This window comes from Cavia porcellus, unplaced genomic scaffold, assembly GCF_034190915.1.
Source record: "Cavia porcellus strain 051 isolate PalLab524CR breed Dunkin Hartley unplaced genomic scaffold, mCavPor4.1 scaffold_2, whole genome shotgun sequence".
In the NCBI taxonomy this organism is placed as follows: domain Eukaryota; kingdom Metazoa; phylum Chordata; class Mammalia; order Rodentia; family Caviidae; genus Cavia; species Cavia porcellus.
In genome coordinates, this window is record NW_026947485.1 from 35,902,319 (window position 1) to 35,929,208 (window position 26,890).

A 26,890-nucleotide genomic window follows, 5' to 3' on the forward strand; every position below is an offset into this window, starting at 1 on the left:
TGTGTGTGTTTAGTTCTTATAATCCAAGTTCTCCTACCATATGAACAGGAATCTTTTATTTTCATATACACATAATATATATTTAGTTATTTTATTATGAGTGAGTATTATGAGCTCTTGGAAACATTTACATTTAGTATAGCATGTTAACTGTAAATAATCTAAAATTTGAGATTTTTTGAAAATATAATTACAGAACTTTAACCTAGAGAATTTTACTGTTTTCCTTTAACCTATTAGTATTCATTCAGCAAATTTATTGTAAGACTTCTGTAACATGAGTACTGTATCTAATAGCCAATGTCAAAAAAAAAGTAAGAATCCAAGAATTTGCATTCTAGTAAATGTAAGCTAGTAAATTGCACTAGACCATACTGTAATCAGTGTCATATGCATGGTGAGGGACATTAATACAGGACCAGAGGATTACTTTAAAAGGAATGATAGACTCTACCAGGAGAGGGAAGCTAATGAAAACTACAGTAGGTTACACTTGAGCTAAGCATTGAAAGATGAGGAAGTATTTTCCTGATATTTAGGTGTGGGTAGAGTTTGGGGGCAGAGTTTTCCCAAAGTCAAGAGTAACATGAATAAAGAGGTAAGGAGAAATATGTGAGGTGACCCTGAATTTGACATGTGCAGGCTGCTCCAGCAGTGTTTGGGCAGGGATAGAGGCTCAGGAGGAAGCCGGAACCCCAACAGGAACAACTGTGCATGTTGCCTTGTATTCTCAAGAAGTAGTAGTGGAGGTACTGGTTTCGATTTACTTAGTAAAGGAACCCACTGGCAGACATGTGTAAAGAGCAAAAATTAAGGGACAGAGACTAGTTAGGAAGTCATAACTTGAATCTAGGACAAAGGCAATTTGGAATTAGTAGGTATGGAGGAGGAGCGGCAGATTATAGAGATCTCCAGCATTGTGACCAGCTGGATGTGGGAATGGGAGAAAGGAGTTAGGGCTCTCTGATTTCTGCCTCAGGGCTCCAGGAAGCACAGGACTGCCCCCATTCATAGAGTTTGGGTTTGAGTTTAGGAGAGGAGTTTATAGTATCCAGAATAACTTACAGTGGAATCAGCCAGTGGAACTAGTTTACTAGAATTTATTTACTCTACATTTTTATCATGGGAAAAAATTGGAGATGTTTCTTTAAAATGTGAAGAAAATTATTAAGTGTTTCCCTAAATTTGCAACACTTTTATCTTCTTTAACATTTTATGTATTCTGTCTTGGCATTGTATTCTGAATGAAGCCCATTTGCCTCAGTAGTCTCTGTTTCTGTTTTCAGGAGATATGAGTATCATCCAGTCTGTGCAGATCTGCAGGCCAAAATCCTCCAGTGTTACCGTGAGAACACCCACCAGACCCTCAGCTGCTCCGCTCTGGCTAACCAGTACATGCACTGTGTCAATCATGCCAAACAGGTAGGTGTGTGAGCCGAGCTGCCTGGAGCACCAGGGGAGTAGAAAGCCCAGTACTTTGGAGCAGGGGTAAGGATTTATATGTATAGAAAATCTTTATAAACTCAGAGTCCTCCTCATTAAGAATTACTGTAATGAGTTGGTTAGTTCTTACCTTTACCTTCTATCTGTATCATTCTAAGAGAGTCTGGATTCTTTTTTTGTTAAACTAATTTACTTGTAGAGAAAAAGATTACTTGTAGAGAAAAAGATTTAATCATCAGCTCTGAGCCTTTTTGCTTGCTAATACTTATCATCCCCAAGGTCATTACCTCACGCTCCTGGACCTTACCTCCTGGTCATTACCTCACACTCCTACTTCAGTGTGACACTGGTATCTCATATACAGTATTCAAAACCAGCAAAAAGGAAGGGCATAAATAAGTATCTAGCAACTTTGAGTCCATAAGCAGTAGATAGTCTTACACTTTACAAGTTTGATTTGAAGCTACTCAGTTAAGTAGGAAAAGGGAGACCAAAGGTAGAATTTTTGAAAGAATTACCCTTGCTTTCATGTATTTCTTCTGGCCATTCATTTCAGAATAATATGATGTTTACAGGACATGTGTTTTCTGTAATTTATGTACTTTGGAAAGCTAATGATGACCTTAAAGCAAATTAACAATTGTAACAGGTCACCTAATTGCCTGTCATTTAGCCGCTGTTACAGTTGGATGTAGGTGGTTCTGAGAAACAGAAATTGTTAGAAACCGTGGTTCTTTCTGCTGACAAATTCCCTAAAGTCAACCTTCTAACCTAAATAAATCTAGTGTTTGAGTTACACAGCATGACTTTCTGTAGTCCAGTTTGTTATAGTTATAATAATACCACTTACTGTAAATTTTTAACACTCAATAAATATCTGACAGGAGAGTTGGTATTGTCTGGATAGCTGAAAAACAACAGTAACACTAGTGAAAAAATAGCCTTAAGATTAAAAGCCCATTTTGTCTTTAAAAGCTTCATGGCTTGCAGCTTTTGTCTGTTTCTTGCTTATAGCAGCACTTGTGTAACTCTTAGCATGTGCCAAGGATTCTTTTCTTTAAAGGTTTTGGTAGATGCTATGTTGCTAATGTTAGTACATTTTACTTGTCAAAAATAGCTTCTGATATGCCTTTTTTTCTTTTTTTATACTCTTAACAAGCCCCAAACCTTACTCTTAATGCTACCTGAAGCACTTGGGCCTTTCATATTGACTCCTGGGTTTAGTGCCTTATTGACTAGTGGATGGTTGGTAGAACGAATAGCTGTGACAGAGTGCTTGTTTTGACACTGGTATCGCATATACAGCTGAAAGGATAACTGCAAAGGCGTTTGGAGCATTGACTCCAACCTGCTTGCTTAGGTCATGTTAAATCATCTGATTGTCCCATGAGATGAGTGATGTATGTTTATAGAATGAAGCAAAATTAGCATGTGATAAATGGAAGTATGCCACATGGTACAATAGAATTAGAACCTTGCAGGTCTGAGTTGTGTCCAAACCTTGTCTTGTACTAGGTCTGTGACCTTGAGATGTGATTTTTCTTGCCTGTGAATTGTTGTAATATTGTGAGGATTATACTTCTAGAAAGTACTGAATCTAATCTTTTTCTCTTCTTTCCTCATTTGTGTTATTTTATACTGAAACTAGGCAGATCATACAAAAGCATTAAATTATTGATAATTCCAACAGAGACCTTTCCTCTTCCTCATTCCTGATCTGCCAATGATTTGGTATTATTTACAGTTAATATGTTTGAAGTACTTTTGTGGTCACAGCTTTTATGTTCAGTTACTAGGGAACTATAAGGTAATGGTAAAAAGATAAAGATACACAAAACATTCATTGTAATAGGAAATGGGCAAGCACCAAAAACAGCATCACTTACCTTTCTTCAGTATGTAACATTTCAAGGTCATTTCACATCTATTCTCTTGGCTTTTTATGACAACTCAAGATGTAAATACAGATGGTTTTATTTTCACCATTTTATAGTTGAGAGCACTGAAACCCAGGGAAATTCCTGATGGCAAATTTAACAACTAGATCAAATGTACCTTGCCATAAAAATGACACAAGAAACATTTTTTTTAGAATAGAGTAGTGTTTGGTTTTTAAACAAAAATGGAATAAAATTCAGTGGTAGGTTCAGTGTTGACCTCATAGGGAAATCTGATTCAGTTCTCGTCCAATTTGATTTTTGATCAGAGTCATGGAAAGAATTAAGTTCGTGGACTGAGATGCCACTGTAGCCACTCTTCCTATCATATCAGGTTGACCGTTGCTCCTGGTGAAGTTTGTGTAATCTTATGATCCCAGTCCACCCCTTTGTTGGGAGAGAAGTTGGCAGTATGTGATCTGTGCTACTGTGGCACTTCCTGATGGACCACCTTCCTTACACTTTTGGTTAGATCCAAAGAAAAGGCCAGACATGTCAACATGACAACAGCCCATTAGGTCCCATTGTCCATTTCCGACATATACAAGGTTTCCCTTGTGGAATAATGCCAGGAGCCAAATCCACTCCACTTTTAAATGACTCATAAGACCCTGCTTTCACGGGCTCCCTCAGGCACTACTGTGGAGACTAATAGATTTTACTGGTAGGAGAATTTCCGCATGTGCCTTAGCTTTACGTTTCCTTTCTTCATATTCATCTCAATCACATCACATCAATCTTTAGCTATTCTTAAACAATTTCTTGTGGGTTGACATGAGACATTTTGACTGTTATTTCTAGTATATTAAGTTATGTGTTCTTCATTAGGGTAAAGGGATATTAAATTGCTTTAATTATCATTTCGAAGACTTAAAAGCTACCGGGTAGCTATATGAGTCAACATTTAAAAATGAAGCAATTCACACAGACTTCTGTGTCTCTTTTTTTGTCATATTTCATTAACCTCATAATTCTTAGTTTTCCAATATTGAGTTATTTCTCCTTAAGATTCCTGTTCCATCTCAGTACACTTGCTTCACTTGGGACCATGAAAAGAAAAGAGCAAGGAAAGCCTGTAATATTTGTCAATCAGTGAACCAAAATGTGCTCAAGTAAGAGGTATAGACAGTTAGCTTCCAGATCTGTATTGCCTCTGCTCACTAGAAAACAGGGTTATTGGGGAAAGCTGTTGCTGGCACCCTAATCTAATCATGGTGACTAGAGTTTAGGTTTCTTTTTTGATGAACTGAGGGTTTGAAATAGGAGATTCATGAGTGCCTTCTAGAAACTGCTGTTATTCTAGGACTGACTCTGCTTTCGGATGAGAGGAAAACATAAGCACATGTGTTCATGGGCACACTCAGGTGATGTGACTCCTTTAATAACAGCCAGCGTCCTTACTTTTGAGACTTCCAGATATTTGCGACTTTCCCTCCTAGATTTTGCTTACCCTAAAACTTAGAAAGATAAATTATACTTGCAGTTGGTTTGTCTGCTGCCTGGCCCCCCACAGTGACATACCCTTCCCTTAAGTTCACACTCCTGCTGGCCTTAGAGAATTCAAGGCCAAGGAAAAGACAGGGAGGTGACAAAAACAGTCTCTCAGGTTCTTCATTTCAGTAAAGTGTAGAGTATTTATCACAGTGCTGCCTGGCAGAAGGTAGACTGCTGGCTAATACACCACACTGAAAAAATGCAGAACATGTTGGCCAGCCCTGGCTCATGCTATACCGCCTCTAACCCTGTGAGTATTAACCATGGGAGGTAAGGGATTTGGAACATGGAGCAAGGAGCCAGGATCAGAAGAGCAAAGGAAACACTAGAATCAGAGGCAAGGGCTATCCTAGAAAGGCCCAAAGACCATGTCAGGCCTGAAGTCTGATGATACAAGAGTGAGGAGTTTGTGAACCAAAGCAGAGATTTAAATCAGTAAGTAGGCAGTGGTTAAGTACCTCAAGCAAAGACAAAACTAAGGACATCTAACCCTAACCCCCGCTTTTGAACTTGTGTTTCTTGTTGACCTTTAGGAATATTAGAAAACAGTAACCTGGCTGCATTCAGGAGCATGAGGAAAGGCCTTGGTAAATGTGGCTAGATCTCAATGTAACATTAATCCACCCTAAGACTGGTGCACTTACCCCTTTTCTCATTTCTAAAATATAAATAACATCTCCAATACATGGTTTTCCAGAATAGAAGACCACAGTATTGGTGTATACGAAGGGATTTCCCTGGCAAATTTCAGTCTCCTTCTTAGTAACAGTGTATTTTATCTCCCCTGTAAATTGGATTTGTGTTTAACCAGGGCTCAGATATTTTCTTTTATTATTGTAAGTGTGAAGAGTACCTGAAAAACATAGTAGCAGCTTAGAATCAGAATTCTATTTTCCAATTGTCTCATCTGAACTCTGCAAGAGTTCTGTAAATGATTTAGTGAACCATGCGGTGGGAGCTAAAAGCACCTTATGTTATGGATCATGTAACTAGCCTCACAATTTCCTTTGTAGACTTAACACCCAGAGAGTGTGATTCCTAAATTTGGAAGAGACCACTCTGCATTCCAGACCCATGGTCTTTCTCTGTAAAATCAGATCCTGAATATGGATGCACCTCAGAATCACATGAGGTTGGAGATTCTGATTCAGAAGGTTGGAGGTGGGATTTGGGCACCTAAACTGTCACCACACTCCCCTGGAGATTCTGAGAAACCTAGCTATGGAACCCATTGGCTGGACTGTAGTGACATCTTCAGCCTTTCAGGAGTCCAGCTGGCTCTGTGTTCTTCCTCTTTTGGGAGATAAGGAAGTCATCACTGTCTACCCATCCAAGAGTTCCGATCACACCAACCCTCAGATTGTATCCTCATGTTCAAGAACACATCGGAAGATGACATGAGAAGTGAGCAGGAGCCCCTAAATAAAAGTCTTCTCTTCCCCCTCTTCTTACTCCTACTAAGGCGAGTACTGGGCAGGAGCCATTCCTGCTATTCTCGGGCTTCCTGGCTAGCTCACAGTTGTGACAGGCCCTCCCTCAGTTCTATGGTCTCCAGGTACCCTGCTCTGCATTGAGGGGTGAGTCCTGATGTATATGCCCACCACCTTCAAAGAGCACAAAGATAAATCCAGGTTAACTCTAAGAACACCCGCTAGTGCATGTTTTCATTGTGTTTGAAGCCTTTATCATCATCACCTAAGGATATTTATTAATCTACCAGCTGGGCTGCACTATACAGGATGACATATGAGCATTTCATAATAGATTTCCTACCCTTCTAGGGGGCAGCCCTTTGAATTTGGAGACATATCAAAGCAAACTAAATGCCAAGCTTTAAATGTTACCCCAGCCTCTTCCATCATAAAAATCCTTTTCTAAACCACTTTCTGAGACGAATAGTATGCTTTATGACATTTGATCTTTTTGTAATCTGAGTCTAATAGAAGAAATATTACCATGGTAATAAGTTTTCATTTTTCTTAATAGGTATTTCTTTTCTAGTGCTCATCCTTCAAGAATTAGAACTGCAATATTGGTGTTCTGTCTGTTATTGCGTCAAGTTGTATAAACAGTTAATTACTTGTAACTTAATTTGAGTTTTACAGAGAGTATTTGTCATAAAAGATATAAAAATAAAACCTAAGCAGAGAAAAGTTAACTTGTGTTTCCTCCAAAGCAAGAACAAAAAACAGACCTGGCTTAGGAGAACAAACAGACAGACACTAAAGACAAAATAAGTTAGCTAATCAGATTTTCAGGTAGCAAGAAGTGGTGCTCAGTGCACAGGCAAGCTGGCTTTGTGCTTCTCGTAAATTGAATTTATAGATTACTTTTACCTCTTACAATTGCCTCATTCTGTCTTTTTCCTCTCCACAGCTCTGTTCTCTTCCTGCCCCCACTTTTTCTGTCTGTTAGTGAAAACTCAGGTGCCAGTCTGTATCCAGCTCAGGACACACTCCCATGTTGAGTTCCCCGATGTGTTTATGCGTAGACCTGTTCCTGCGTCTTTACTAGCTTGATTAGGATCAAAATCTTGGGTCCATGCTGAGTAAGCTCCTCCAAAGAGAAGCACTACATAATATTTTTAAAAACAAAAACAACTTTTCGTTAAAACTGTATCCACCGCAGGTTGCCATAACTTCACTTAAACATACTGAGATAACTGACACCTTGTGAAGACAGTCCCTGCAAGAAAACTGCAATTCAGGAATCAGTTGGCAAGATTACTGTGTAACAAAAATATTTGAGGAAAGCAGTTAAAATCATTTTAATAAGCAAAATGACACATCACCTCAAAGAGGTGAAATGGGCACTGTCCATGTTTGGCAGTGTGAACTGCCAGTTATTCCACGTACAGTAACAGAAAGAGATTTGGGAAAAGAGCAAAGTTAATCCCTGAAGTGTTCTCACCTTTTTATAATTTACCTAGTTGTTTACAAAGTTTCTGCAGGCCTAAATATGTGAATGATGAGCAAAGCAAGGAATCTCTTTCTTCACATTAAGATTAAATGTTAGCAGTTCTTTAAATGAAGGAAGCAGCTTTCATAACTTGCAAAGCTTCTCCCTCATCTTCAGGGAATTTCCTATGTTAATTTATGCAGTGTTAAATTTATGCAGTGTTGAAATTCAGCCCAACAGCATCTCCTTGCAGAACCAATCCAGAGACTATGGGAAAGCCTATAACAAACGTGGAACCCAAGACCCACTGTGTCTGAGCAGGCTTGACTGCATAGCTATGATGTAGTAATAACACAGACTGTTTTATCAATTTATTCATCTTTTTAAAAATCCAACTTGATATAATGTCTCTGGCAGCAACAAGGCAGTTTTGTACCATTTCTGCCACCCATTGCAACTCCGTGCAATTCAACAGCAGATTTATAGACCAGCTGTGGGACTCTCTTCTGGTTTCTCCTGTTTCCAAAGAGTTGCATACAAATCCAGTGAACCTTTGCACTATGTTTGAGAATTTGGATTGTGATATATGTAGCAGGATGTGTGGTGAATGTGGTTAGAAGGATCATGTGTTTTATGTTTGTCTACCTACATCCTTGTAGTCTGACTGGGGCCAACTTGTACTGTTGCCCAGAGAGCCTTATATTTTAGTATTACGTGATTTGTCTGATAAAGTACCTATTTCTGTTTAAAGATAAAAGATAAATAATCCTTAAACTCTTCAGAAACACTTGAAATATTGCTTTAATTATGTAGTAGTAGCTGCTTTTACAACATTTGAAAAGAGGCAGATTGTAACACATATCCTTACAACTTTAGGACCTTAAAATATACAAAGAGGTACAGCTGTGAAATATTGAACAGGCAGGCTGGCACCAGCTTAAACTTCCCTTGGTGTGTTCAAAAGTGTAGTGAATCTATAACCCCTAAATGCACACTGGGCAAACAGCATCTCTCATAAATAGGCCTCTGTCCTCAGTGACTAATTATCCCTAGATGGGCTCAGTTAGACCTGTTTGGTTTTGGCTTCCATTTTTAATTTTATAAAGAATGTCAGGGTGAGGTTGTCTGTACTTCAGAAACTTGCAGAGTGCCCATCCATGTAATAGTGGAAATTTCCGCCTAGATTAAGTCACAAGGGAATGACACAAATGAGATGCTATGACATTGTGACAGTGCCAGGAGGTGTCTGAGTCTTGCATGATAGCTGCTCAGTGTTTCATTTTCCCTCCCAACATGGAGCTCTTGTGATGAAAGCCTTGAGACGCCTCACATGCTGGTGTGTTACAGAGCAGCCCTGCTGGACAGACTTCTACTTTGTCGTCCCTGTTTCTTCTGGACACAAGTACCATTTTTTTGTTTTTTGAGTCAGGGCCTCACTCTGTAGTTCAGGCGGACCTTGAATTCATTTTGTAGCACAGGCAGACCTCGAGCTTGCAGCAGTTCTCCCGCCTCAGCCCTGCCTGCTGGGATTACAGGCGTGCGCCACCATGCCCGGCTTGAACACAACTAACTTCATTGCCTATTTGAGTAAACTAGCTTTTCTTTCTGTTTCTCTGTGTGCTCTCTCTAGCTAGTTTGTCTGCTTTTAAAGCTGTTCTTTGATGACTGTAGACATAGACTATCTAGACAGCTTTAATTATGAACACTTTAGAATAATCAGGATAACTTGTCTTTTTCACTTCTATACTTTCCCCAACATACTCCCCTGTCTTTCCACTCTGCTTTCTGTCCCCTCTTCCATCTTTTTTTCTTTATTTTTGACCTTAAATCTATAGATACTTTTGATCTCTCTTCCAAAGTCCACAGTTTGTCAGGCATTTTCATGTGGAATCTCTCACCCCAAATCATCTAAATCACAAACCCAGAATTTTAGTTGCTCTCCTCTTTTCCTCTTTCCTGGCTTCTCTCGCGTCCACCTTATTCTCTTGGTCCCCACCCACATACTTTCTCCGTCACCAAAGGTCTCCCTGTACCGAGGGTCTCACTTTCTTTTTCACCCCATGTCTTTTTGTGGCTCAGTGTATGCCCTGTAGTTTCTAATCGGCCCCTCCCTGGTCTTCCTGCCTGAGGACTCCTCTGTTGGAGCCATTGTACCAAGGATATCATTCCTTTAACCTTTCTAGATGTCATTCCCCTATGTAAAAGAACATTCCCACAATTTTTCCAGTGGCCAGCAAGAAACATCTCCGCCTGGGGTCCATTCTGGGCCTCTTTTACACTTTCTCTCTAAGTCCTGAGTGTATTCCCTTTCTTTCAGTGAGTTTTATCTCCCTCCTTGCCCTGTGGGAATCTTTGCCTCTGCTTCCCGTCTTTACCCTTCCCTGCCCTCTCCCCAGGCTCTGCCTACATTCTGTCTGGGGTGAAAGTTCATCTGAGTTGCCTTCCCTGGTTGCTCCAGCTACAGAGATGTGTCCTCTGTTAGGCAGAACTGCCCCTCTTTTGAACTGTTACCTTTTTCTGGATGTATCCACAAGAAACTGGAAAAGGGGAGAAAGAAAAACTTCTTTTTTCTCAGATATGCTTTTGATCCTTTTGAATTTTCTTACTGTGTGCATTTGTTACTTAAGACAGTAAGTTTCTTATATATTTAGTGAATAAATAAAAATTAGTAAGTCATTACTGTGCATTATTCTTTAGCTTCCTGTGGTACATGTGTTAGCTTCCCATTAACTGAGTGCAGAGAGACCATAGAGTAGAGCTGAGTGCCCCGGTGGCTGGAAGGTAAAGGCCAGAGGAAAGCCTGAACCTGGGAACTGGAGGCAGCCTGGGCTTCGCAGACCCTCTCCCGGGAAACTTCAGAACTGAAAATATAAAGATCACTTGTTTTTTTCTTAAAGCTCTCTTAAGAGTGAAGTATACCCCATGGCCTAGTAGCTGTGCAGATGTAATCTGGTAGTTAAGAATTCTTCCTATCTGCCACCCTCCATCCATAGTAACTAAATTGAAACGGTCCCTGCAGTTCACAGACAGGTTCCTGCTGCATCGCTGCCCAGCACCGTGAGCGTCCTCTGAGTTGCTGAGGTCCCTGGGAGGGGCACTCACGTTCTTCTTCTGACAGATTCCCCCTCAGAGCCCTTGGCTGTAACCTCTCTCTTCCTCCACTTTCTTGGGAAAAGTTTCCTTCGGTCACTGTGACCACACTGCCACATGCCCCTACAGTGAGATGACACCCGTGGTCCCCACTCCTTCATTCCTCCCACCCCACCATCCAAGCCACAATTCCTTAGGGCACTGTGGAGGCTAGAGGAAGGGCTCCTTTGGAGATGACACCTGATACAGCACATAGTACTCATGGTACAGTAGTAATATTTTGAATCCAGCAAGCATATGCCTTTATGTTTTTGAAAAACAAAATATTTGAAAAATATTTGTGCCTCTCTTCCTGGTCGTACAACTGATGCTTTCTATTTCTCTTACAGAGCACACTGGAAAAGGGGGGATAAAATCAACTTTAGAACATGCAAAATTCCTCCACCTTTGATTCCAGAAGTGGAACATTTTTTTTCCAAGTAAGAAAATAATGCACTTAAAGAGAAGACCACTAAAGAGAAGCACCAGAAAATGAACTCAGCGGAATCCTATCATGTGTTGATCAACAACAGTTTGAGAAGCCAAGGTCTAGATCAGGAATCAGTTATCAAAGGACACTGTTCTGTACCAGTAAATCCAATTTATGAAAAAATAAAAGAGAAGGGCAGTGCTCTCCACCGTTTTGTATTTTGTATTCAACCTTTACTGACCACGAGCTATGTCTCTGCACACCAGGCTCCATCTCTTGGTGACTTCAGCTCTAAGAAAGCTGGGCACAGGTGGGGAGGCTGAGCCAACTGGAGTGGAGAAAGGAAGGAGCAGAAACACACAGAGCCCAGGAGAAGGTGCTGTGTGGAACTGCCTATACTGTGGCTTGCTCATTTCCCCTTGCTTCCTTTTCTTCTTTGACTATCTAAGAGCTATTTCATTTTAACTTATTATGCTGGTCATGCAAGTAAGAGAAAAAGGAGAGAGAATGTTCCTCTTTTACTGGAATGATGTTTATGATTACAGATGAAATAAGGCATTTTTATAAATATAAAAACAACCTTGGCTTATGTAGCCTCTAACATGAATACTGACAACTTTACTCACCATCAATAATAAATATATTTTCTGACAAAGACTGACTGGCATTGTAGCTTGGGGTCTCGAACATTCCTTTGGCTGGGGTAAATGCATAAGGGAACTGAACTGATTTATAGTGTTACTAATTTGCATTTGTGCCATCTTTCCTCTAAAAAGTGCTCAAGTCATGTAGAGGAGCCTGAGACAGGCAAGTGACACTCAGAATGTGCCTGGGGTAGATAGTAAGGTGCTCACAAATTTGGGATGACTTAAATCATCCTGCCTGGGGCAAGAAGCAGATTAGATAACCTGGGTAGGACCTTCTAACCCAGAGATACTATGAAAATGTTTTAAAAATCAACGCTTGAGTTTCACCTCTTTCCAATTTCATTGAAACATCCTAATTATAACTCTTCCTCTTTAATAAGGACTGAGATACAGCCGTGGACTGAGTGAGGTGGAAGCAAAGTGGGAAGGAGTCCTGCCAAGAAACAGGAGAAAATGCCAAGTGCCCTGTGATGTCATCTAAATATCTTCTGTCATACAGAATTTTTATTTCACTTCTTATTGTATTACAGAGAGCAATTTTAGAAAAATGATTAAGAATATAGGCTCTGAAATACAGTGCCTCTGTGTTCACACCCAGCTCAGCTGCTTCACAGCTGTGGGACTACCCAAATCACCGCTCCTACTATACCTTTATTGCATAAGGGACCAATAGTAGATCCTGATTTTCAGGCTTATGGTGCAGAGACAAAAAGCATACCTTATTTGGTCAGACCCAAGAAGTGTCGTAGGACTTAGAGAAAGCCAGGAAAAACTTGTTATGAGACCGTTACAACCAACCTGTATAAATACAACTGGCTTCTTGAGTTCAGGGCCCTGGGCTGGCTCCATCAAATGACATCTTCATGAACACGTGGCAGCACACCTGTGGCTCGATGGTGATACCGAGTGATACAACAGATCCTCTTTCCATAATTACTGAACTACTCTGAAATTACTGTTTAATGAAATGGTTTTGTTGGTATTTCAGAGTTTTGTTATTAAGTTTTCTTCTTAATGGTGCAAAATACGTGGAGTTCATTTATGTGTGAATGAAGGAGTCATTGGCTTGGCACTGTCAGGATGGCATCCAGGTAGCTGCCTGAGAGAAATAAAAGATACACAAAAACAGATGTTTACACGGTGACTTGTTACAGTGTTTGCAAATCCTCTAACTCGCAAATTCCCTCCTATACTGTTTTGTTTTGCATTTAGAGCCAAGAGCTTGGCATATCTCAGGCTGCCAGTTTTGTCGCTGCCAAAGAAATACAGCACTAAAGAATCAGGAATTTAAAACTGGTTAAATTCATAGGATTGAGGTGGTTTGTCAGGTCATGTCTTGCAGCACTGTGACTCTTAATTTAGCATTTAGATATACATGGTGAGTGCAAGGGGGAAAGAGCACTTTAGGGAAAGTCAGAGGAAGAGATGATGCCCTTTTCTACACCTTTGTGGGCATCACTGCAGGCATCACACCCTATTGACAGCTTGGTAAGCGTGTTGCAATTATGGGAGGTTCATGGGTGGTAGGTTCCAGTTTCTCCATAAAATAAAACACACCTTGAACCACAGTAGTTCAGCTCAGGAAGCCAAGAAGAATAAAGACTCTTGAAAGCTGGTGAGACATCATCATACTCAACAAGACAGCTGGGTTGAACTGCCATAAAGCCCTGTCTTTGAAAAGTCAGTAGCTTGCAACAGAAAACTTGCCAGTGGGGAAAGGTTTAAAGAATCATTGGCTAATCCTCATTAATTAACCCACCAATACTTGTGGCCTACTGGGCAGCTGACAAGATTCCTTCCCACAACAGTTTTAAGCAGCATGGTCTTAGAACCAAATAGCAACCACGTGTCCTCAATTTCCCTGACTTAGCAGTTGACTCTTGGCTTGATGTCATCCAGCCCACAGCATTGATTGCCTTTGCCAGAAAGTTGTATTTCTGTAAGTCACAAGAGCTAACTTTCAAGATTTAAAAATTAGCACTACAAACTTTCCGTTATTTGGAGGAATAAGTTCAAGACCCATTGTACCAACATAGCAGTTATGGTTTATAGTAATACATTGTATTCTTGAAAAATTAATAAAATGAATTAGAGCAGTTGAGCAATTGAAAGGGCAACAGGACCCTACTGTAATTCAAACCGAGTGAATTGGAACATTGGTGTCTGTTTTGATTAATATTCCTACAAATGATTCATATTTGAATAAATGAATTAATATTCAGAAAAGAAGAATATTCAGATGTCCCAATGCTCCCTTCCTTTCTTCCTCCTCCAAGTTTTCTTCTATAGCTGCCTCTTCTCTGTTCCTGCCATCTTTCTCCCTTTCTTCAGGCTCTTCTGTATGTTTAAACTTTTCTTACCACTCTCTGTTTCAGACTTGCTGAGAGGTAGGCAGTATAGGAGTTCCAAGTACTTACCTGGGGGCCAAGCCAGGGGCTCTTGCCCTGGTGCCACTGCCACACTTGGAGGAAAGTCACTTGCTCTTAGGCTGATTGCACTAAGAGTACTGCTGTGGTCCTTCTCATTAAAATGTGATTTTTGATAATCCTATCTTCTCCAGCCTCCTCTTTAGTATGTATTTAGTACTTCCTATCAGTTAATAATATTTGCAGTTCTTAATGTATAAATGAGGTAAATAGAACTAAAATTCTCTGAAAAGAAAAACTTTGTATTTAGTTCCTTGTGCCTTTGATCGTACTTTTCCTATAATTTTTTTTCCTTGATCAGATTTAAAACAAAAAATCCATCACTGCCCTGAGGGATTTAGTCGCCAGGCAGGGCCTAGGCTAAGATGCAGCCGGTTTGTATAGTCAAGACCCACAATCTGAATCATTCCAGGAACAGACAGTCATAGCACTGATGCCATTACCTGTACCAGCCAGCAAAGAATGCCTGTACTACATACACAAACATACATAACAAGTGTATAGTTTATTTTAAAACATTCTATTAATATTTGGTTTCTGCCTCTTCGGAGTCTTTGAAAAAGAACAAAATGTAATGGCTTTGAGATTTTATTCTCCTCATCCTGACCTCTTGTTTTGGAGGTGCAGACAATAAACCAACAGCACAGAATGAGGTTAGGGACCCTTGTCACATCCTTACAATGCTGCGATAGCACTTACTCAAGGATGTTTGTGTATAGTTTGGGATATTATTCCCGGAAACTCCTTTCCCATCTCTGCCTCACTCATTTTAAATCCACAGTCACTTAATGGTCCCGATTTAGATAAGCCTGACCTTTACCCATTTAACCGACGCCCCCAGGTAAAATATGGCTGGGGAGAAGGGAGCAGTAGTAACTTTCAAGCTGGGTGAGATGGAACTCACAAGACTTCCCTTATTCAGCAAGGAGGTGCCTCCTGCTTTTGTGGCTGGGAGAGCCCAGCTCAGGCTGTTCCCCAACTCTCCCATCAGTCTCAGTAAATTGAACTGATGACACCGAAGATAAAGTAAGTTTGTTCCCCCTAGCTTAGAGTGGCAGCCAGCCCACTCATCAGACAAGGAGTTATGGCCACAGCACCAGGCACTTTCTGGAACTTTCAATTCCATTACCTTCCAGAGTCCAAGGTTCTGCAACCTGGATTTGAGAGAAAAGTGACTAAGCGCCTAATTCGATCTGCCTGCGGGCTAATCTTGAGTGAACATGAAGAAAGCTTGTATCTTCATTGTGCACGCTGGCTTCTGGTGTGTCCAACCTCAGTATTGATGGCAGAGCCCCTCAAGAGAATGGAATTTAGTATAGATGAGGAAGCAAAAATCCAATCTAGAGATGTCTTCCATTTTCCTTCCCTTCCAGGTAGGTACATGGTCTTCTCTAGGCCACAGCAATAGGCCCTTCTATCTTGGAGGGCAACCCAATGTCAAATCCATTTTGGATTCAGAAAATCTAGTTACCAAATTATACTTTTCAGTTAAGGTAACTTGGAAATGGGAACTGTTCAGCTTAGTCCCTAAAACTCCCACAAGCCAAGTCAACTCTAAATGGAAATAGCTACACCTCAGTTTAATAAAGTGCCTCATACCTCTTGCAGTGAGTTTGATTAGGTAAGGCCCCTGCACACTTCACAGACTTCCCCCATGCCCAGAAGCTTGGCTTCCCTCACCACTTTGCTCACCTTCCACACAGTCTCTCCATCTCTTGGGGGGATCCTCTTGTGCCTATGGTCATTGTCACTTCTCTCAAAGGTCAGTATGTTATGGATAGAACCCTGCCATCAGAGTAAATTGCATTTTTGTAATGACTTTCACATGCAGATGTGGAAGCCAGAGGTCAGATTGCAGGGACCACTCCATACCAGCAGTGCCTTTGTAAGCAGTCAGCACTTGGACCCTGAGTGGCCCCCATCTAGGGAACCTCCTGCACAGTCCCCTTTCCTTTCAGGTATGCCCATTAACCCAAACTGCTACTAACCCTTTTCATTGCCCACAGCATGGGTTGAAAGCCATTGCTTTCTGTATAAAACCAGAATTGAGGACCAAATGAGTGCAACCAACTACCTATTAATCTACTGCCTATGGATTTGAGGACTGAAGCCATATTCTTTATTGTTACAGGCCATGCTCCTCAGTCAGTATCAAGGCAGGCAAGCAAAGGCATTCTACACATTTTTACTTCGTTGTGCATCTCCATGGGGTAACATGCACCCCAGTCTCAGAGACAGAACCACAAAGTAAAGAGAGACAGTATGAATGTAAACCTGTCAGTGGCACTGCCATTTTATGTCAAATGTGGAAGTCAGATTTAGAGCAAGAGGGTAAACAGCATGTCAGCAAACCTACTGTTGGGGTTATTTTGAATTACATCTGTGTTCTTAAAATGCCTTTGTAGCAGCCACATTAAACACAAATCCAAAATAAAAGAGAACCCACATTTCATTGTCAGGTGCTTGACAAGAGAAATTGGAAATACCAGGAACTGAGGTCCAGACTTTTTCTCCCACTACCAATAAATATAACTGTGGAGAAGCAGAAGAGGGTTTAGGGGTCTATATTAGGACCCTGATTCTTCAGACTATCTTGGTCACTATTTCATTGTAGGGACATAATACCCTATACCCACTTTCTTGAAGAGAGTTATATTTTGGCTCACATTTTCAATCCATACTCACCAGCTCCAAGGCAGGATGGCAAAGCAAGAGAAGGCATAGCACAGGAAAATCTCACATCATGGCAGCCAGGAAAGCAGAGTGAAGGGAAGACACAGAGACGGAGATATACCAGGTCATATCTCCAATGACCCATGTCTTCCAACCAGGCCCAGTCTCCTAACATCACATTTAACTGTAGTACCCTTGATACAATCATCCTTCAAAAGTCCCACTTTTAAGTCCATGGGGTTTTGGGGAGATGTGCAGATATAAATTAATATTCCCTTCCTGTTTCTTTGTGAAAAATGAATTTAGTCCATCTCCAAGAGTTGCAAAAGTCCTAAATTCTAGCATTGCTGAAAAGTCTGAAGTCTCCTTCAAGACTCAAAGCAAACTCTTAGCTTTGAGTCCCTATAAAAATCAAAAAGAAAATTAAACCCACTGATATACAGTGGCACAGAGTAATCATTCCCATTCCAAAAGAGAAAAGTAGAGTTCAAAATGGGGAGAAAAAGAATGGGACCAAAGCAATACTGAAACCCAGCAGGGCAAGCTTTGAATTCTGTAGCTTCATGGCAAATTATGATGAGATATGGACTCCAAATGACTTGGACATCCAACTCCTATAGCACCACCTGCTTCAGCTTTCACAATTTTTCTCTTATATTGAAGCTTTCCTCAGGATTCCTGGATTTATCTACTGAATTTTTGGCTACACTCCACAGCATGTGTGACCATTGCCTTCACAGGGACATATTGCCTGGCCTTCCAAACCTTCTGAAATCTGGATGGAAGTCTTCCTCATCTCACCTCTCATGTCCTGTATGCTGGAAAACTGGCACCATGTGTAGGATGTTAAGTTTGCCTCTGACTTGAGCAGTAACTGGGACCCCTTATATCATTGTTGCAGAGGCCTCCTAGTGTCTGGATGGCTGAGCTCCAGGAAACTCTTTCCTTGATAGTCCTAAATGAGCTCAACTTCCTGAGGCTCCCTTCTCAGAGCAAAGTCTTTCACTTTTGTAGGCCAAAAGTTGGGATCTTGCTATTTTCTCAAACACCCTCGAGACATCCTATTGTCTTGATGCAAAACACTTGAATTCTTTTTAATGCTAATTGTCAGCAACAAACTCTTCTTGGCTAAAACTTTGAGAGCCCTGTATTTCTGGCAAAACTGAAAACTTTCCAAATGATCTATTTAGTCCTCATTTTTAGTATAAACCTAACAACAGCAAGCAGTATATATGCAACAGCCTGAATACTGGGGCACCTAATAGTTCCTCCAGACTAATCTACCACTCTTATCTCAGTCTCTCACAAAGTTTCAGGATATGAGCAAAATGTGGACACATTTTCTGCCTGAGAATAACACATATGGTCTGGAGTCCAACTGCCAGTGGAGTCTTGCTGACAACTCAAACCGCCTGAAGCTGGTCTTTACCATATGCCTTTTTATTAGCATTCCAGTTCCAACCAGAATCTCCCATCAAGCACAGCTTATAGCATTCTATAGAGCTTCTCCAGCTGGCAACTCTAAAACTTTCCAAACTGTTCTGACAAACCCGCTCCAAACCAAATAGTCAGGTAGTCACAGCAACAGACACACTCTTGGTACCAAAATCTGTCTTAAACATTTTCTTATTGATGGAATATAGTAACTAACACCCACTATTTAAAGGAGAGGTTTATTTTGGCTCACATGTTTTAGAGGTTTAAGACCATAGTTGGCCAGCTCCAAAGCAGGACAACATGGCAGAGGAGCATAACAAAGAAGTTGTTTATGGTATGGTAACCAGGAAGCAGGAGTGAAGGAAAGAATCAGGGAGAGAGATATGCCTTTCTAGGTCACATCCACACTGACTTACCTATTCTAACCAAACCCTACCTCTTAATATCACATTTAGCTACAGTGCCCCCATGATTCAATCATCCTCCCTGCCTTTGAGTACATAAGACTTTGTGGTGATATAGATATAAACCGTAACAAGTACATAGAAGTTTTTGTCTGGAAGTTTTCCTGAGCACTCTGTGTTCCATAAGGGAAGATTTGCTTAGTGTCTAAGGGATCCATCCTTTCCACTACCTCCAGATGCCTCTGTTTACTTGGAACTGGGAAAAATAGTTTCCAACCACTGGCATTTCCAGAATCACTTCTAAGTTCATTCATCAAATCAATATAGGCTCTCCTGTATCAGGCACTATTCTTGGCATTAGGGATACAGATAAATGAAGAGAGCATGGTCCTTATTCCATAGATGCATTCTAGAGGGCAAGTACCATAAACATAAAGTCAAGGAGTGATTAACACTGTGCAAAATATTAAAAGCCAAAAGAATAGAATACAGGAAAAAATAATAGAGATTCATGGGAGGTGCTATTTTAGACTGGGTGATGAAGACAGCCACTTCCAAGGAGGAGACCTCTGAGCAGATTCCTGACTCTGGTAACAGAACCAGCTATGTGAAGATCTGGAAGAAGTGTCTTTCAGGCTAGGGGGATATTTAAGCACAAAGGTCCAGTAACAGGGCCAAGTCTTATGTGTTAGGGGAACAGTAAAGAGATCAGTGTGACTCAAATGGAGTGAAAAAGTGTTGAGAGATGAGGTTAGGAGTACACAGGGAATAGAACAGATAGGACTGCTTTGTCCATGATAAATTTTATTCTGAGTATGATAAAAAACCCACTGGAGAGTTTTTGTGAGTTATGATTCTAAAAGCAGCCCTCTGGCTGCTATGTTAAGAGTATAGCCACCATATGGGTTAAATGGAAGCAAGAAGCCTATTAGAATGCCATTGCACTAATGATCCAAGCAATAAGTGGGAACTTGTACTAGGTTGAGAACAGTGAAGAAAATGAGAAGTCAGATTTAGAAATCTATAGACAAAGATAGATCTGACAACACTGTTGCATTAGATAGAGATATAAGGAAAAGAGAGTAATCAAATGAAGGAACAAACCTCCAAAATGACCTGAACAACTAGTGACATGGTGCTATTTACTGTGACAGAGGCTTGTAACGCCAGCAGGAATGGGGGTGGTGTGGCAGGAAGTAGTATCCATTGTTGATTTATAAAGTTAAATACATGAATTACAAATCCAGGTGGAGAAAGTTGAGAGGTCATTAAATAAATGTTGGGCTGGAGGGAAGATTTGAGTTCCCATTTTCCAGGGGGAAGTAGAAGCAGGTGAATGTAAAGCGGGGAGGCCAGCTTTAGGGTTCTGCAACATTGACAGGCTGGAGAAGAGGGAGAGCAAGCTGTGGGCAGCAAGAGAGAATGCCCACGAAGGTGGGGAACAAACCAAGGCCAGCATAGAGGTCAAGAGAAGAAAGTGTTTCAAGAAAAAGAATGATCAGCTGTATTAAATGTTGCTTTGGATTGAACAAGGTGAGGACAGAATTAGCTAGGAACTTCAACAACATGGAAGTCCCTTGATGAACACTGTTGGTGACTAGCTAGAATGAAAGCCTGGTCTGAATGGGTTGAGGAGAGAATGGATTTGGGAAGAGGAAGGAGTGAGAAAGTTTTAAAGAAGTTTTACTAAAAGCAAGGTGAGGAAAGTAGGTGGAGGAGAAGTGGGGCTCTAGGAGTTTTATTTCATTTTAAGATTGAAGATATGGCAATTTTGTATGCGAATAACCAGAAAGATAGGACTTCAGTGGAAAATCCCTGAGCAGACCCAGAGGCCAGAACCCAACCTCAGCACAGGAATGGTTCCTCCACTGTGGCAGAGGAAGGTCAGGTTTCTGAGTATAGATCAGACAGCTAGAGGATTTGGTCATGAGAGTATGAGGTTACCCGCTTTGCATGGCTTCTAACTTTCTGATAAGCCATGAGGAGTGTTCCCAGTAAAGATTTGTTAGTTATAATGGAAAATGTTTGAGTGCCTTCCTTTCACCCTACCTTTCTTTTTTTCCTGAATAATTCAGTCCAAATGCCACTAGACAAAAGCTAGCAATATAGGCTTCCATGGAGGGGTTGGAGGGATGGTGACCAAGAGTGAGACCCCTTAGCAGAGTTAGGAGGGTGTCCAGCTTTACTGTCAGAGACAGAGTGACAGAGGAGATGGCTGCATTGGTGGGAGAAGAACAGTGGCACAAAAGTGGTTACCTGCAGATGGTACTGATTTTATAAATAATTATATCAAGGGCAAAGGAAGACAAGTTTCTTATTGTCTGATAAGACAATAAGAAAAAGATGAAAGGGATAAAATTAGAATGAACTCTAGTGTTTTCTGGAATTAGAGATATTAGTATAAAATTATAGTATGACACACACATATATATATATCCCTGAAACAAATGTAGATATAAATGTACACACATATTTATATGTATGTATTCATACTTGCATAAAAATATGCACATATGGGTGTATTCATAAGTATCAAACTGAAGAATGGTAGTAACCTATTGAATAACATGGGAGAGCCCATATAGATACCATGGGCCCATAAAAACAAACAAATAGGAAAGCTTTTCCTATACATAAAATAATGGAATAGAATACAAGTTTAAAAATTATGAAAGGAATGAAAGAATTATGAAATTTTTATTTGACAGCCACCATAATAATTCAGCCAAGAATTATCAATAGATGTTAAAACTAGAGAGGAATGTTTTTTAAGAAGCAGACTATGTGTCCAGTTATCTAATGTTTAAGTCTGCTTTCTGTTGCTATAACAAAATACCCGAGAGTGGGTAACTTATGCAGAAAGGAGGTTTATTTAGCTCACTGATTTGGAGCCTGAAAGTTCAAATAGCATGATACCAACTCTGGCAAAACCCTCAAAACAGACGGCATCATGATTGAAGAGTGTTTAAGAGTGATCATGTGGCAAAATAAAAAGCCAGAGAGAAAGAGGTTAGAGAGCAAGTACAAAGGGGCTGATGTTGCAGCTTTATTAGAGCTCTCATAAGAAGTAACTTGGGTCCTAAAAAAGTTATCCTTCTGAGGATGGTGCCCCCATGATCTAACAACCTTGTCTTAAAGATTTGGCATCTCTCAACATCACTGCTCTGCAAACTAATTTTCCAACACATGAGCCCTTGAGGGACACACTCAAACCATAGAGACCACCAATTTATAATCTATAAAGCAAAGTGAAAAAACCTGACAGATATGGCCTAAATCAAGTAGTTAACTTTAAAATCACTCAGACATATTCAGATGTGAGAATAGCAGCATTCCTTCTGTGATATTCCTCCCCAAAAAATGTATAATGTGACTCCAATCATGAGGCAACATCAGCCACACCCAGGTGAGAGGCGGTCTACAAAACAACAAATTTTGAAAGTTGAGAGTAAAACAAAACAAAAAACCAGAAGAACTGGTCCAAATTGAAGGAAACAAAAAGGATACAATAACTAAATACAGTGTATAATCCTACACTGGATCCTTTTGCTATAAAATACATCATTGGGATAATTAGCACAATTTGAACAAGGATTGGAAGGTAGCAATGGCCATTTTCCCCATTCTGATGGTGTACTGGTCATGCAGGAGGCTGTTCTTGCTTGGGGAATTTGGGGTGATGGGAGTGATGTTGGCAGCTCTCAAATGGTTCAGGAAAAATATTGATTTGTAGTATTCTTCAAACTTTTCCATAAACTTGAAATTTTTCAATATTCAAAGGAATTAAATTTTTTTAAAGTGACTGAGCCTAAAGGAAATTTTTCTTTAATAAATAAAGAAATAGTGAAGACAATCTTGAAGAAATGGTAGATAAAAGGACTTGTTCTACTAGAATCATGAAAATGTTATCAATTTAAAGAAATGATATGCAATTGATCAGAAGAACAAAGAGTTCACAAGCAGACCCATATATATGTGGACTGTTAATTTATGACAGAGTTTCCATTGCAAGTGGAAGGCAAAGAATGATCTTCAAAAAAGTAATAATAATAATGCCAGGTCACTTGACCCTACCTTACTCCACACTCAACTTGAATGTCATTTAAACAAGTAAAACACAATGGGACATGATTCACACACTGGTAGTCTCAGCACTATGGCAGACAGAGGCAGGAAGATTGATAGTTCAAGCCCAGCCTGAGCAACTCACTGACGTAGTGGGATGTTGTCTCAAAATAAAAAATAAAACAAGGTTGGCAAGGTAGCTCAGTGAGAAGACCCTGGGTTCAGTTCCCAAGACAGTGCCACCATGGATCAGAAGGAAGCAAAGAAGGAACAAAGAAGAAAGAAAGGTCACTAGAGCTTCTAGAATATACTATAGAATAGCATCATTACCTCATTTGTAAGGAAATACTTCTTTAAAAAATACAAAAACATCGTAAGGGGCCGGGGATTTAGGTCAGCAGTGTAAGCGCCTGCTTTGCAAGTGCGTCGTGAGTTCAATCTCCGATACCCCCCCAAAAAAATCATAAGGGGAAAAGTTAATACATATAATCACTCTAAGGTTTTGTCCCTCAAGATCCTTTAAAAGAGAAGATACCCGTGAAGTATAGCCAACAAAGTTCTCGTATCTTGCATATATAAACAACTACAAATCAGTAAGAAAATGACAACAGAAAAGTGGGAAAGCAACTAAAGTAGCATTTCAAAAACTGTAATGGAATGACCAACAAGCATATGAAATACACACAATGGTGTTGATGATACTAATTAGAGAAATGCAAATTAAATTCACAGAATACTACCATTTATCCTCCAGAATGGCAAAAACTAAAAAGGTGGAACATATAGATTATTGACAAGGATTCAAAGCAATTAGCTTGTATTACAGTGCTAGTAAGAGTATTAATTGGCACAACTAATTTGGAGGTCCACTTAGCATTTTTTATTAAGACTCACACATACATAAATTATAAAAGGATACAATACCCAGCAATAGCATTCCTATTTATCATGAGATAGATATGCGCCTAGACAATGTTCAGTAGCATCATTCACAATACCTATGAAGTAAAAGCAACACACATTCTAATAAAGGTATGAGGCTTATGGAACATTATGCATATTATACAATAATATGAATTATGGCTACACACTTACACATGGATGAGTCTTACAATCTTGAGCAGAAGTGAAATACTGAAGACTATATTATATAATTCCATCTACATACATTTCCTAAGAGTGTTAGAGTTGGATACTGCCACAGTAATAGTACTAAGCAAGGTAGTGTTTCATTAATGGACAGGAGTTACCTTTCTAGGGATCAGTGGTTTCCTGATTGGAAAGGACCATAAATGAGACTTCTAGGGTCCTATTAATATTCCATTTCTTTGTCTTAATGGGTACATTTAATTTGTTTGTTTGTTGTTGTGTGTGTGTTTTGAAATGAGTTATCATTAGGTTGTCTAGGCTGGTCTTGAATTTGTAAGTAAATGATCCTCCTGCTTCAGCCTTCTAAATAGCTGGAATAGCTTGTCACAGAGCCTGGCTGGTATACTGAACATTGAGTAATTCACTGAGCCATACATTTGTGGATATTTCACTGTGTTTCTGATACAGTAAAAAGATGTGGGAATACATGTAAACAGGTCAGGGTTATCCCTATGACAGTCATTCCCTTTATGACAACTGCCAGTAACTGACATTGAAAGGTATTTAACTTTATTGAACATTTTATATACATTAACGACAGATACTCATATCATTCCCACTTTACAGACAGGGAATCTGAGGCCTAAAGGTTAACTTGCCAGCAGTTATACAGCTAGTAAGCAGCAACACAGTCCTATCCTTCCGGGAAGTCCAGCTCTTACCCCGTGTCCATTGGGCTCCTCTAGAAACCCAACCCTGATGCTAGATCTTCAGGGCACCCCTGTTTAACTCCAACGCCCTCACTCCCATGACCCTAGGGTCTAGGACACCATATTGCACAGTGTAATCCTTCAAGAAAGACTGAGCTAAATGAATAATGATTACATTCCCTTCTCTCCATTTGGTTCCCCTACTGTACTGGGTGCAATAGCTCAAAATGTCTGGGTTTTTTGCAAAATTGCCGAAGTTTCAAGCAGAGGGAAAATGACTGGAGAGCCTCCTGCCTGTGGCTGATGCTAATTTTGCTCGCTGGAGTCTGTCAGGCAAATTCCCTACTTCCTTTTTTGCTTTCCCTCAGCTCCAAGACATCTGCCTTGCCTGCCCGCGTGCCTCTCCCCGCCTGCCTCCAGGAAGCACGAGATGGAGACGCAGTCGGGCTGGTGCTGCTGCGCTCCCGCCTCTCTGCCGCGGGAGGATGTCCCAGGTGCAGCCCCTCGGCGGCCCCAGGTGGGCCGGCAGGGTGCAGGGCGCAGAGCCCAAGCCTTCTAAATAAAACCCCCGGGCCACGTGGCTGCTGGCTTCCAAGGACTTCTGAGGCAAAAAGATTTGGAGAAAAGTGGCAGTTGGTCTGGAGCTTTCAGGCCCTGTTCAGCGATGATGTGTTACTTTGAAGCCAGGCTCCTCAATAATGTAGACGCAGAGCCCTGAGTGGGGCTCCAGGAAAGATCACCACCTCGGCTTTGCCACCTGCCTTCATCATGTACCTTTTTCTTATTGCTAGAAGATTAAAAATAAGCAGCAGCCTTGGGGGAGGGGGGAGAAGAAGAAGAAATCAGAGTTCCAGAACTTGACACACATTTTCCTGGATGACTTTGGCCAACAATCTCAAGTTGTCCCAAAGCGCTAATTATTTATAATTCCCCTACCTATCCTATCCCTCAGTTCTCACCAATGGACCGCTGATGCTTTTGACTTTTTGACGGCCCGCTCTGTCCATTTCCCATCACCTACATCTGAGTCCAGGCACCAATGGATTCCTCCCTCACCCACTTAATTTTCCCAGCCTTGGGGAACCATCCGTTAGGCTCTGACAACCTTTCAGAGCCAGGCACTTGAGCCAATCCATTGTTTTATGAATAGCTCGAAGCCACATAAATAATGTCCTTAGAATGAGGATTATAGGCACTAAAAAGGTTACAGGTGGTCTATAATCTCCTTCAGGAAGATCTCCATAAATCTGTGGAGGGTGATGTAAAAGGGTCACGTCTCTTCCAGTTTGTTTTTTCCATAATTTCTCACTCCAGAGTGCAATAATAATGTTCACTATGGCCTGTCCAAGAGGAGCATTTCTTTCTTGACAGATCCTGAGTTTGTTCAAGTAGGAGGTGGAACAGTCCTTCAGGGGGCAAGAGCCCCCTTCCCCACCCAGAGTGAATCCTGGTTAACCTAAGCCAACCGTGGTAACTCCAGCTTTCTTGCCAATGATTGGCTTAGTAGTGGGGATGTAAAACTTCTGGCCCTGAAATAGGAAGTCTTCTGGGTGCTTCTGGGAAAGACAGAAAGGGACACTGAGGCCCTCAATGGCCTCTGATGTTGTGTGAGTGTACAAGAGCTGGAGCTTCAGTGGCTACACTGTGATTGTGGAGTGACAAGCCTAAGGACCAAAATGGAGGCATGGGAGATGGCAGAGACGAGATTTGTTTTAGGATATTGTTGAGTTGCTGAATTAATCAGTTGAAACTATTCTATCCTTAGACTTCTGGTTATAAGAAACAATGGGTTTTTCCTTTTCATTTATGTGGTTGGTTTGGGTTCTCTGTGTTTGCGAGTTGAAAAGCTCCTGATATATCTGCCTTTGGCAAAGCTTCGGTTCTGTCTGGCTTCCAGGTCTCCTTCCTTCATCAGGAGACCGGCTCCAGGCCAGCTTTCTCCCTAGCAGGGGCACAGGGTTTTGCTGATGTCTTTATAACATCTCCCCTGAATCTTTCTCATCAAGTTCTTGGTCAAGGTTAGGTCTTAGCTGCTAGTCATGGAAATGAGCAGTGTTAAATGAAGTCTCCAGGGACATCAGACTCATACAGCAAATGGGCAAAGGATC

General features: G+C 40.7%; 1 protein-coding gene across 3 annotated transcripts in view; it reads left to right on the forward strand.

Annotated features, from left to right (window-relative positions):
* Chchd3 (coiled-coil-helix-coiled-coil-helix domain containing 3) overlaps window positions 1-11,986 on the forward strand; it is a 269,090-nt gene extending 257,104 nt beyond the window's left edge. For all 3 annotated transcript variants that reach the window (XM_063240579.1, XM_063240587.1, XM_013150504.3), the window contains 2 exons: window positions 1,287-1,422; window positions 11,252-11,986. In XM_063240579.1, the coding sequence (XP_063096649.1) occupies window positions 1,287-1,422; window positions 11,252-11,275 (160 nt within the window). In that variant the 3' untranslated portion in view covers window positions 11,276-11,986. The remainder of the gene's footprint in view (window positions 1-1,286; window positions 1,423-11,251) is intronic.
* Window positions 11,987-26,890: the final 14,904 nt, after the last annotated feature.